Source organism: Manis javanica, chromosome 14 (genome assembly GCF_040802235.1).
Source record: "Manis javanica isolate MJ-LG chromosome 14, MJ_LKY, whole genome shotgun sequence".
NCBI lineage: Eukaryota > Metazoa > Chordata > Mammalia > Pholidota > Manidae > Manis > Manis javanica.
The window spans coordinates 80,415,455-80,429,681 of NC_133169.1; the positions used below are offsets into that span (position 1 = coordinate 80,415,455).

General features: G+C 38.0%; 1 protein-coding gene across 2 annotated transcripts in view; it reads right to left on the reverse strand.

The window, feature by feature from the left end:
* HSPA4 (heat shock protein family A (Hsp70) member 4) overlaps positions 1–14,227 on the reverse strand; it is a 66,530-nt gene that overhangs the window by 9,073 nt on the left and 43,230 nt on the right. For both annotated transcript variants that reach the window (XM_037003553.2, XM_037003555.2), the window contains 5 exons: positions 7,508–7,584; positions 5,963–6,114; positions 5,359–5,465; positions 4,803–4,936; positions 3,595–3,776 (listed from right to left, as the gene is read on the reverse strand). In XM_037003553.2, coding sequence (XP_036859448.1) covers positions 3,595–3,776; positions 4,803–4,936; positions 5,359–5,465; positions 5,963–6,114; positions 7,508–7,584 — 652 coding nt within the window. The remainder of the gene's footprint in view (positions 1–3,594; positions 3,777–4,802; positions 4,937–5,358; positions 5,466–5,962; positions 6,115–7,507; positions 7,585–14,227) is intronic.

The following is a 14,227-nucleotide window of genomic DNA, read 5'->3' on the forward strand; positions in this document are numbered from 1 at the left end:
CTTCCAGCCACAGCAGCTCCAGTGGCACAGCACTGAGTCTCCTCCCTGTGCACACGGCCCACCTGACCCAGCAGTGGACACAGGCGTGGCAGCCATAAAGGCACAGGAAGACCCTCCGAGCTTTCTTGGCCCTGTCTCAGCCAAGCAGGGGAAGTACTGCAGGAGCCAGCGTTGGGAGCCATTCCTCCCAGCAGGCTCCAGTCCTGCTTGCCTTGCTCACCTGCAGTCCCCACCATTGCTGCTGGCTGGGAGGAGGGTGGCTCTGCACACAGTAACTCCAGCAGCAGCCGCGAGTATTCTCCCCGTGCAGGCCATCAGCTGACAGCCCACACAGCCAACATGACATCAAATCACTACAGCCAGACAGAAAGGTGCCCCACCCACTGCACACCAACAGCTGGGGATCCCACGAAGGGAACTGAGCTTCTGGGTCCTAGAGGGCCCATCCTCCATAAACCTGGTGTTCCATAGGAAACACTAGAAAAGAATGAAGAGGCAGAGGAATTGGTTCCAAACAAAACTACAAGACAAAACATGACAAAGAGGGCAGAGGGCTGAGTGAAACTGAAATCACCAACTTTCTTGGTAAAGACTTCAAAAGAAAAGTTATGAACATGCTGACAGATTTACAGAAAAGTAACCAAAATCTCAGGGAGGACCTCAAAAGACAGACAACCTCCAAAGGAGTCACTCAGAGCTGAAGAACACAGTAACTGAAATGAAACATACAATGGAGAGATATAACAGCACGCTTTCACAGGCTGAAGAAGTTGTAAATCATCTGGAAATTAGGGAGCAAGAAAACAATGAAGCCAAAAAACCAAGAGAAAAAGGATCTCTAGGAACAAGAGTAATAGAAGAGCTCTGTGACCAATCCAAACGAAACAATATTTGCATAACAGGGATACCAGAAGAAGAGAGAGAAAAAGGGATAGAAAGCCTTTTTGAGGAAGTAATTGTTGAAAACATCCCCAAACTGGGAAAGGAAACAGACACTCAGGTCATGGAAGTTCAGAGTCCCTAACAAAGGAAACCCTAGGAAGACGCCACCAAGACATATAATGATTAAAATGGCAAAGATCAAGGACAAAGAAAGAGTATTCAAAGCAACCAGAGAGAGAAAAAAGATTACTTATAAAGGAAAGCCCATCAGACTATCAGCAGACTTCTCAACAGACACCTTAAAGGCCAGAGGGAGTGCCATGATATATTTAATATAATGAAACAGAAGGACCTCTGACCAAGAATCGTCTGCCTGGCAAGATTATCATTTAAATTTGAAGCAGTGGTCAAACAATTTTTGATAAAAGTTGAAGGAATTCACCACCACTAAGCCAGCCCTACAGAATATGTTAAAGGGACCCATCTAGATGGAAATGTTCCTAAGGCTAAACAGCTATCACCAGAGAAAATAAACTCACAGTAAAAGCAGAAGACCAATTAATTATCAAGCAAGTACGAAATTAAATCAACTACTCACAAAATCAGTCAAGGGATACACAAAAAGTGCACAATATGACACCTAATATATAAAGTGTGGAGGAGGAGAAAGAAGGGGTTAAGAAAAAAAGTACCTTTAGATTGTGTTTCAAATAGAATAATTAGCGATTTAAGATAGACTGTTAGATATTAAGGAAGCTATCCTTCAACCTTTGGTAACCACAAATCTAAAGCTACAGTGGCAATAAGTACATATCTATCAATAATCACCTTGAATGTAAATGGACTGAATGCACCAATCAAAACAGTGACAGAATGGATAAAAAAAAAAAAACAAGACACAGCTATATGCTGCCTACAAGAGACTCATCTCAGACCCAAGGACCTACACAGACTAAAAGTGAAGGATGGAAAAGGATAGTTTGTATAAGTAATAGGGGGAGAAAGGCAGGAGAGGCAGTACTTGTATCAGACAAAATAGATTTCAAAACAAACTAACAAGAGATAAAGGACATTTCATAATGATAAAGGGGTCAGTCCAACAAAAGGATACAACCATTATAAATACCTATGAACCCAACATAGGAGCACCTAAATATGTAAAACAAAGACTAACAGAATTAAAGGGGGAAACAGACTGCAACACACTCATTGTATGAGACTTTAACACACCACTCACATCAATAGACAGATCAACCAGACAGAAAATAAGGAAACAGGCACTGAACAATTCACTAGATTTGACCTAACAGACATCTACAGAACACTCCACCCAAAGGCAGCAGGATACACATTCTTCTGAAGTGTACATGGAATGCTTTCCAGAACAGATCACATACTAGGCCACAAAAAGAGCTTCAATCAATTCAAAAAGATTAAAATTGTATCAAGCAGCCTCTCTGACCACAATGGTATGAAACCAGAAAGGCTACAAACACATGGAGGGTAACAACATGCTTCTAAAGAATCCACGCACCAATGACAAAATTACAACAGATACCAAGCAATATATGGAGACAAATGGAAAAAACAACTCAACAGCCCAAAACCTGTGAGATGTAGCAAAGGACATTCTAAGAGGAAAGTATATAGCAAACACAGGCTTACCTCAAGAAAGAACAATAGTCCCAGATAAAGAGTCTAAACTCACAATTAAAGAAACTACAAAAAGAACAAATGAAGCCCAAAGTCAGTAGGTAGAAGAAGGAGCATAAAAAAACATCAGAGCAGAAATAAATTTAAATAGAAAGAATCAATGAGGGAAAAAAAGCTACCATGGATTAAAGATGGCGGCATGAGAGGTGAAACAGAAGCCTCCTCCTAAAACCACAAATAATACGAAAATATAATTTAATACAACTAATCCTGAAAGGGCAACAGGAAAGACTGCACCACACTGCATACACCTGGAGAAAAGAACAGACCTCACAGAACAGGGTATCATACCAAAGCCGTGACCTGGCAGGGCCCAAGCCCTTCCCCACAATGGGGAGGGTGAGGACTTGGTAACGTGGGTTTAAATTGAACCACTGTGTTGTGTATTTGAAACCCCGTAAGATTGTGAATAAATGACATTTTAATTAAAAAACAAAGACCAAAGGCAGACAACAGTAGTAGAGAAGTCTGTAGAGACCCTGAATCAGTGAGAAGTTTGTGGAGACCTAAATCACTGGTTTTTGATGCCTTCAGCACATCAGAATGACCTTGGAGATTTTTTAAACTACTGATATGTGGACCCTAGCCCAGTCCAACTCAAAAACATCTGTGAGACTGAGACTCAAACATCTGTAGTTTCTTAAAGCCTCAATCTTGATGCACAAGGACAAGACTCAGTGCATGTGCCCACAAATGAGTGTAAATCTATCCTGTAAAAATTATCAACTGAGATTCAGGCATTCTTCAGTCATCAGAAAGAATAATAACTCAAGTTGAGAAGTATGTGGTCTGAAGGAGGAAGCCAACTATGTTCCATTTCTATATAAATTCTGTGTCCAGACCTTCTGCTAGTTGGCCCATGCTGGGGACACATGCAAACCCACTCAGCAGCTTTGTCACGATATTCCTTCCTTGTTACCCAGTCTGTTTGCTAAAATTTCTAGAGAAGTCATCTCAGCCATCACAAATGGTCTAAAAGGTGTCAGGTGTCCAGATTACCTCTTCCTCCTTTGCATTCTGATCTGTTTCCATCGGCTCCTCATTTTCTTCAAACTTGTGCACTTCCACTAGAGAGGCACTGGACACACTGAAGATGCCGTGGACATTTACTCGGACCTTGACTTTCACTTTTGAACTGGAGCCATCAGACTGAGGAGTGACTTTCTGAACTAAAAACTGAGCTACAGACATACAATAGACAAAGAACGTAACCTCAGAGGATCAATTCAAACAAAGATATATGCCCATACTGGCAGACTATGTCAATTTCCCAGCGACAGGTCAGTAAGATGACAGTTCAAATAAGTGAAGTAAGTACTCTTAGACTCTTACTACATCATCAGATTTCCCTTTCCTCATTTACCATATAGCCGAATTCTTATGATCTTGTCCCAGTGAAGGACCCAACCATCTCTCAAACCTCCAACCAGTTCCTTCCCTGCAGTCCCTTATTCCAATTCATCTTTATGTGCTTTGCCAGTTAAAGTCCTAAAACAGGTATGTCACCTCCTCCTTTCCTGAAAACCGCCCCCCCAATGATTCCATACTGCTTCCGTCACTCACCAAGAATTCATCCTTTCTAGAATCAGTTACTATTATCAGGGCTTTCCTTGTTTTTTAATACACAAAATTCTGCAAAGTATTAGTAAGTATTATTATCCTCATTCCTGTTTTACAAATGAGGGAAGCAGAGTAAGCTAACTTTCCACAACTTCTAAGTGCCTTTCAGAATATTCCTAATACTTTACCCATGTACATATTCCGGTAATTACCATGTGACTCTAGTTTCACTCTCCTCAACGGGCATGATTCCCAGATTATGAGTTTCTCAAAGTCTATGAAGACTCTAGCCAGCACAGCTCCATAACCTATGACACTGGTACCACATTTCCTAATGATTTGCTGTGCACATCTACCTTGTATGTCAGGTTTAGAATTGCATTTCTTTAACTCCTTTCAGTATTTAGCACATTATGCAGAACGTATACCACACCCGCAATGTGCATTAACCAAGAAATACTGACCACACAACAGGATATCCAATTAAATAATGACCATCCTGCTGGTTCTGAACTGGTAACAGGACTGGAAGAAGGGGATTTTTTCTGATCTATAATACCCACATTTTGGGATATTGTACTTGCTCTGCTATCCCAGTTCTCCCAAGTACACATAACTTCCTTTTTGTAATTCCCAACTCTACTTACCTATTGCGGGGTCTGGATAGGGCACATCCTGAGGAGAGCTATAATATGCCTCAAGAGTGAATGGTTCCTTTCTATAAAATGTGAGTACTTTAGAGAAAGGAGCAGCATGATTTTTTGAAAAGACTTCACAGTCACTGAGTGGAGGAAAAAGACAACACACACAAATTTAGAATATCCTAATACTTTTCCATATATCCTAGGTTTGTAATTGTTGTATAGCTCTAGTTACTCTTCTCAACCAGCATCATTTCCAGATTATAAGAATTTTGCAAAACGGGGGCAATATATACATATATAAAGTCAGTTTTTTAGAAAGGGAATACAGTTCAATCAGCACATAAAAGACACCAATTCTTTCAGGAGGATCAAGTATAGGATACTATGTAAGAACACAAATTTATTCTGATGACTAATCACTTTCCTTCATGCACTGTAACAAAATGCTAGAGATATCTACAAACTTATATAAAATGTACAAGTTGAAATGGAAGAAAATACTTTACTCAAACTTAACAGAATTAACTTTAAGTATAAAATGATTAATAAGCATAGCTACCTTGAGCCTTCTTCAGCTGGAGAATTCCATCTCAGAGATATTGGATATGGTAACACATCAGTGATTGAAAATTCTCTGACTTTGAAAGCAGGTGATAAGATTGCACACTAGAATAATAATTTAAAATTCCTTTTGAAAAAAGTACAGACATTATGAATGATATCACAAGACCTATAAATAATGACTTCATATGACCATCACCAATGGCTTTAAATATTTACATTAATAGTTTAATGCTGTCTGTATAAGCAGTTTCAGAAGCTTCTACCATTTGTCAAACTACCTATATAATCTAGCTCTTCTTGGCCATTTTTCCATTTAACCCCAACCTTTAATTACGTACAATATTATATGTAAATAATAGATAATATGCCAAATTCTAGTAGCATTTCAGGCTTATGTTTCTAGTAAATGAATTCATCTTATTGCACATTATAGGGTACATTCCATCTATGAATGCCAACCTGATATCCATTTTATAACAAGTTTCAGAACTTCAGACCTTGAGATCAACCTGAACTAATTTCAGATTATTAGTCAAATACATAAAGCCACTGCGATCTTGTTACAATGACCAGATGGCCACCTGTGAAAAAAAACTCACCTGCAATGCACAGCCTCGAGTGACAGCTTCATCAGCATTTAACGTTGTACTAAGTTCTTTACCAAAAAATTTGCTGATCTTCTCTTTCACTGCAGGGATTCGTGTTGCACCACCAACTATCTCCACTGCATAAATATCTTCTTTCTTTAACTCTTAAATAATTAGAAAAGAGAACCTTTAAATTAGTATTTTACAATGAAATTAGAGAAACTGAACATCTTATCACAACAAAATAACTCAAATGCTAACAAAACCCCACCATTTCTTTAGCCCCTCCACAACATGCATGTACATGCACACTTGTGCAAAGGTATGCCGCATCTGGAAAAATGTGCATCTTGCTGCTCAAAATAATGGGAGCAGCCAAGAATACCCAAGGTCCTGCAGCATACAGGCCCTCCACAGAGAACTGCTAAAACTTCAGTAGTTAAGCCAGCCATAAAGCAAAATAAGAGGGCCTCAAAATACTGGGTTACCCCAACAGGGTATGAAAGAAAAAGGGGTATTTAGAAGCACACTTAGCCACTCCAGCACTCCAACCGGTCCAGATTCGAACACAGGTTTAGTCTCCTCCCATCATAAGGAAGAAGGTACACCCAAGACTCTGCTGTCACTCATAAAGTACTTCTTAATACCACCTGGTTTCCAGGTCGTGTTTTACGCAACAAACTCTAACAATCTGTTGTGAGGGCTATTTGAAAAATGGGCTGTCCCAGTATGGAAAGAACATGTTCATTCTTTATGCCATAATCACTCTGATTTACAAGTTGAGCCTGTGTTAAGATGACAATAAATCCCAAGACTCTGAAAGAACACCCAACACAACAGTGGTCTCCAAGTAAATGCTAGTTGAAGATTTTGGGAAAATTAGTAATATATTCCTAAATCAAACTTCTACCCACAAAAAGCTCAATGAGAATACAAATTGGTCACTGGGATGGAAGTACACCATGGAGAATATAGCCAATGGTTCTGTAACATCTTTCTAGATTGACAGATAGTAAATGCACTAATTGGGGTGAGGACTTAATAACGTGGATAACTGCTGAACCACTGTATTGCATACTTGAAACTAATATAATACTGTGCATCAAAATTTATACTTCAAGTAGAAAAAATACAAATTAAAAAAACATTCCACCATTTATTTAGCCTTAGATAAAATTAAAGCATCCCATTCAACTACGTGGTATCATATCCACCTTCTGCTGTATTTATCATTCTGCAAAGGATTCACTGACAGAAAAGCCTGCAAGACTACTACACAGCATAGCAAAAGACAATTTATAACCACCATGAAATAACATGTTTATATCCACCTCAGAGTCTGAATTAGGTTTCTTGGGAAAATTATTAGATTTCTCTGGATTTTATCATCAAAAGATTAATGGGGCAGGGGGAGAGGGGAGTGTTCCAGACGGAAGATATAGATAAAAAGAAGATTAATATAGCACTGAAGTAGTTCATACAATGAAAAATTGTGTAACTAAATAAATAATATTTTCCAAGGAGTCTAATACACAAGTTAATCACAAAAATACTTACTGGCTTGTTCCAAAACACTACGAAGTGGTGGTTCCACTCTAGCTAAGAGATCATCACACATCTCCAGAAATTTGCCTCTATGAGAAGAAAATAAGTAGTTAAATCACATTCCATTTTTATGTGGAATAAATGGCTATAATCAAAAAGACAAAACAGCAAGTATTGGCAAGGATGCAGCAAAACTGAATTCCTCACACATTCCTGGTCAGAGTGTAAAATATGGCCACTTTGAAAAGTTCAGGTACTCTTCAAAACGTTAAAAAATGTTTTTATGAGTCAACAATTCTATATATCCAAGAGAACTGAAAACATATAATCACAATAAACTTGCCCATGAATGTTCACAGCAGCATTATTCTTAACCAAAAGTGTGGAAAAACCCTAATGCTCATCAAGTACATTCAGCAACAAAAAGGAATGAATGCAATAAAAGGGACTGACAAATGTCAGAACATGGATTAATTGATAATAAAGTTATCACAATAAAACATTATGCCAGATTTTAAAAAGCCAATCAAAAAACAACACATATTATAGATGTTATCAGAATAGGTAAAATCCAGAGAAACATGAGTATATTAATGGCTGCCAGGCTTGGGAGGAGGAAGAAGAGATAGTGAAAGGCAGCTAATGGGTACAATTTCTTTTTGTTTTCCTTTAATACAGTCTATTTTTCAGATCGGTTTTAGGTTTACAGAGAAATAAATGGAATGTACAGAGAATTCCTACACACCTCTCATCCACCCAGCTCCCCTATCAATATCTTGCATTAATTACTGACACATTTCTAACAAATGATGAGCTAATATTGATACATGTTTGGGTTCTACAGGTTTTGCACATGTATAATGATAAGCATCCACCATTACAGCATCATGTATTACAGGGTTGCTGCCCTAAAATCCTGTGTTCCGCCTAATCCATCCCTCCCTCCCCATGAGCCCCTGCCAACCACTGATCTTTTTACTGTCTCCACAGTTTTGCTTCATCTAGTTGAAATTAGTAGCCTTTTCAGATTGGCTTATTTGGCTTAGAAATACGCATTTTAGGTTCCTCCATATCTTTTCAAATTGAAAGTTCATTTAGTTTTATGAGGTGATGAAAATATTCTAAAATTGGGTTGCAGTGATGGCTGCACAATTATGTGACTATGCTAAAAACTACTGAGTTATACAATACTTAAAAGTGTGACTTTAAAAATTACATCTCAATAAAAACAGCAGAGGTACAGAATACACCCACCAGAATGACCTAAATTCAAGACCACTAATAACCAACACTGGTGAGGATGTGCAGCAACCAAAATTCTTACATGTTGGTAAGAGTTCTGAAATGACAGTTCAATTCTTGAAAGCAAAAAACTGGAAAGAGCCACTGTTCATCAATGGAACAAAACAATAAACCTATAATGGCATACTAGTCAGCAATACACAAGAAGGGACAAATGATATATGCAACAACTAAATGAATCCCGACTTTTATGTTGAGCAAAAGAAGCCTTACACAAAAGATTACATACTGTATGACTGTATTTATGAGAAGTTCCATAATGGTCAAATTTAATCTATGGCCCCTAAAAATGAAAAATCCTATCACTGGCTGTTCCTGGGGATGGAAGCCTGAGGCAACTTTCCCAAGATGGTAGTCTCTCCCACAGTAAGAGCATGGTCACTAAGATGCATATGCATCCCTCAAAACTCAGCAAATGAACACTTAAAACTTGAATATGTTACTATATAAAAACATACTTTTAAAAACCCTATAAAAAAACCAAACTCTGGTCAATATACAGTGTAGTATTTTAAGAGAAGTGCATAGATAGATGCCGACAACTTACGTTGAGATGTATCAAACAATAAAACTGACGGGTAGATAGAAAGATGGATAGATGAATGGATGTACAACAAAAACAAGTACAGTATATGTAATCAGTATAACCTAAGTGACAGGAATGATACTTTAAGATTCTCTCAGTTTTGCTATATATCTAAAAATATCCACTATAAAATCATGAAAAGGAAAGATGCAGAAAGGATTCTAGGAAGATGGCAGCAGTAATAGGTTTTTCTTTTTGAAAAGTTTTATTAAAATGTAATTCACATACAATAGAATTCACTCATTTAAAGTGTACAACTCAGTGGCTTTCAGTCTATTAAGAGCTATGCAACCATCACCGTAATACATTTTAAAACATTTTTAACACCTTAAAAGAGAGTATTTTCACCACCATTAACCATTATTTATTATTTCCCCAATATTTTTACCCACCACCCAGCTTTAGGCAACCACTCATTCTGGACATCCCATATAACCAAAATTATACAAAATGTAGTAGATATTAGTTTCTTTCATCTAGCATACAGTTTTCAAGGTTCATCCATGTTATACCATGCACTATACTACATTTTTTAATTGCCAAATGATACTCCATCGAATGGACACACCACATTTTGTTTATCCATTTATATTAGTTAATGAGTCTTTGGGTCATTTCTATTTTTTGGCTATTACATGAATAGGGTTGCTATGAACATCTGTATATGATTTTTTTGTATAGATATGTTTTCATTTCTCTTGGACATATACCTTGGAGTGAAACTCTCAAATCATATGGTAACTCTGAGGAAACGCCAGACTGTTTTCAAAACTGCTGCACCATTGTAGACTACCTCCAGCAGCGTATAAACATTTCTACACATCAGCATTTTTTACTGTAATAATCATGGTGTGTGTGAAGTGGTTATCAAACTATGGTTTCGATTTGCACTTCCCCAATGACTAATAATACTGAGCATCTTCTCATGTTCCTATTGGTTATTTGTGTATCTCTTTTGAAGAAGTGTCTATTCAGATCCTTGGCTCATTTTTCAATTGGGTTATTTGTTATTGTAAAATTAAATAAAATAGTTCTTTATGTATTCTAGATACAAACATTATAGTTTTTTAACGTCCTCATATCCCATCAAATAATACAAACATCAGAGAGGTGAAAAAAGATGGTGGTGTAAGAAGTGAGGCAGAAATCTCCTCCCAAACCCACATACAACACAAAAATACAGCAAATACAACTAATCCTGAAAGAGTGATCCAAAAGAAGACTGCAACAGATGGCCTACAACTGGGGAAAAGAGAAGACCTCAGAGAAAAGGGTAATGGAGCAAAGGAGCAAAGCAGCAATCTGGTGCAATCCCAAGCCCTCCTCCCACACCAGCTCAGAGGTGGGAGGAAGAGAAATGGGGTGGAGAGGAAGCAGAAGCCCAGGACTGCTGAACAGCCAGCCCTGGAGATCTGCATGCGGAGCACAAACCCACACTACATGGTGCTCTGGAGATTAGTGGGCATGGGAAGCAAACTAGGCAGAATAATCAGAGAGACTGAGATTCCAGCCATTTGTGGAGAACAGGTACCCACAACTGGCCACTGAGGGACAAAAGAAAAGCAGTACTTTGAAAGACTTCCCAAAAGCGAAAGGGGTGCTAAAGGGGCAAAGATTACACAGAACTTGCTGCTCAGGAGAAAGGACAGGTGAACAAAATCATCCAGGCACACTCAGCCCTGCAGGTTGGGAACTTTCAGGAGCTTCAGACACTCCATCCACTTGGCTGAAAACAGAGTGCCAAGGCCCCCCACTATGATACAAAACCTGCCACTCCTTCCTCCCAACAGGCACAAGTCCGCTCACCTGCTGCCCCTGCCACCACACCATGCCAGCCAGAGGGTGGTTCCGCCTCGGCAACTACAAGGGTGTTAAGCAGAGACTTCTCCCCTGCATGGTCGGCTCATTGGACCTGGCAGTGGAGGCAGGCACTGCAGACAGGAAACAGAAAAGAGCTCTTTCCTCCTGGCAGTTACCAGCGCTGCTCACCTGCAACCCCCACTGTCACTCCAAGTGCTGGACAGCTCCAGAGATTAGAAATTCTGGGCACTAGAGGGTGCCACCTACACAAAGCTACTATTCCATAGTAATCGCTAGAAATATGAAACGGCAAAAGAATCTTGTACAAACCAAAATCCCTCAAATACCTCAAAGAGAGCTAAGTAAAAATGAAATCAACAATCTTCTTCATAAATTTCAAAATAAAAATTATAAACATGCTCATGGAACTACAAAAAATATTCGAGATCCCAGGGAGGATCTCAATAAAGAGATAGGAATTTATGGAAAATAACGCTCTGAAATAAAACATACAATGGAGGGATTTAAAAGCAGATTAGATGGCACAGAGGAGATGGTAAATAAAACAAATTAAAGAACAGGAATATAAAGAAGCTGAGGCACACAGAGAAAAATCGATCTCTAGGAATAAAGGAATAAAGAGAACTGTGCAACCAATCCAAATGGAACAATATTCATATAATAGGGGTACCAGAAGAAGAGACAAGAGAGATAGAAAGTCTCTCTGAGGAAATAATTGCTGCAAACATCCCCAATCTGGGGAAGGAGATAGTCTTTCAGGACATGGAAGTACACAGATACCCCAACACAAGGGACTGTAGGAAGACATATAATAATTAAAATGGCAAAGATCAAGGATAAGAACAGAGTATTAAAATCACCCAGAAAGAGAAAAAGATCACCTATAAAGGAAAACCCATCAGGCTATCATCTGACTTTTCAGGAGAAACCTTACAGTCCAGAAGGGAGTGGGATAATATATTTAATGCAATGAAACACAGTGACCTCCAACCAAGAATCCTCTACCCAACAAAATTACAATTTAAATTTGAAGCAGGGATTAAAGAATTTCCAGAAAAACAAAAGTTGGGGAAATTTACATCCCACAAACCATCTCTACAGTATATTTTAAAGGGACTGCTATAGACAGAAGTGTTCTTAAGGCTTAATAAATGTCACCAGAGAAAATGAACCATAATAAAGAAAGTAGACCAAGTAATTACTAAGCAAATGCAAAAGTATATCAAAGAGTGCAGGAGGAAGAAAAAGGGAGGAAAAAAAATCAACCTTCAGATTGTGTTTGAAATACCATAAGCAAGTTAAGTCACCCTGTTAGATAGTAAAGAAGCTGCCCCTGAACATTTAGTAACCTCGAATCTAATGCCTGCAATGGCAGTAAGTACATACCTATTGATAATCACCCTAAATGTAAATGGAACTGAATGCACCAATCAAAAGACAAAGAGTTACAGAATGGATAAAAAAAACAAGAACCATCTACATACTGCCTACATGAGACACACTTTAAACCCAAAGACATATACAGACTAAGAGTGAAGGAATGGAAAAAGATATTCCATGCAAATAATATGCAGAAAGAAGTGTAAGTTGCAGTACTTTTATCAAACAGACTTCAAAACAAAGAACGTAACAAGAGAAAAAGAAGGACATTATGATAATGATAAAGGGGTCAGTCCACAAGAGGATTTATCCATTATAAATATCTACACACCCAATAAAGGAGCACCTCTTTAGGTGAATCGAATACTAACATAATTAAAGGGAAATAGAATGCAATGCATTCATTTTAGGAGACTTCAACATAGCACTCACTCCAAAGGACAGATCAACCAGAAAGGAAGGAAGGAAGGAAAGAGAGGCAATGAACAAAGATGGACCTAGCAGACATCTATAGAACACTCTACCCAAAAGCAGCAGGATACACATTCCTCTCAATTGCACATGGAACATTTTCCAGAATAGATCACACTCGAGGCCACAAGAAGAGTCTCAGGAAATTCAGGATTGAAATTGTAACAACGAGCTTCTCAGAACACAAAGGTATGAAACAAGAAACAAATAATGAAAAGAAAACAAAAAAGCCCAAAAAACACAGGGAGGCTTAACAATATGATCCTAAATAATCAGTGGAACAATGACCAAATAAAGAGGTCAAACAATATATGGAGAAAAATAAAAACAACACCACAAAATCTGTGGGACACGGCAAAGGCCGTTCTAAGAGGAAGGTATACTGCAATACAGGCTTACCTCAGGAAAGAAAAACACTCCAAATTTAACAGTCTGAACTCACAATTAATGAAACTAGAAAAAGAACAACAAATGAGGCCCAAAGTCAGAAGGAGGGACATAACGAAGATCAGAGCAGAAATAAATAAAATTGAGAAGAACAAAACAACAGAAAGAATAAATGAAACAAGGAGCTAGTTTTTCAAGAAAGTAAACAAGATAGATAAACCACATTAACCAGACTTATCAAGAAAAAAAAAAGAGAATGTACACACAAAAACAGAGTCAGAAATGAGAAAGGAAAAATCACTATGAACATCACAGAAATATAAAGAATTATTAGAAAACACTATGAAAAATTAAATGCCAAAAAACTGGATAACCAAGAATAAATGGACAACTCTCTAGAAAAATACAACCGTCCAAGACTGACCCAGGAAGAAACAGAGTATCTCAACAGACCAATTACCAACAATGAAACTTAATTGGTAATCAAAAAACTACCTAAGAACAAAACCACTAGACCAGATGGCTTCACCGCTCAATTTTATCAAACATTTAGAGATGACCTAATACCCGTCCTCCTTAAAGTTTTTCAAAAAGTAGAAGAGGGAGGAATACTTCTAAACTCATTATATGAGGCCATCACTTTAATACCAAAACCAGGCAAAGACACCACAAAAAAAAAGAAAATTACAGACCAATATTCCTTATGAACATAGATGCAAAAATACCCAACAAAATATTAGCAAACCAAATTCAAAAATACATCAAAAAGATCATCCATCATGACC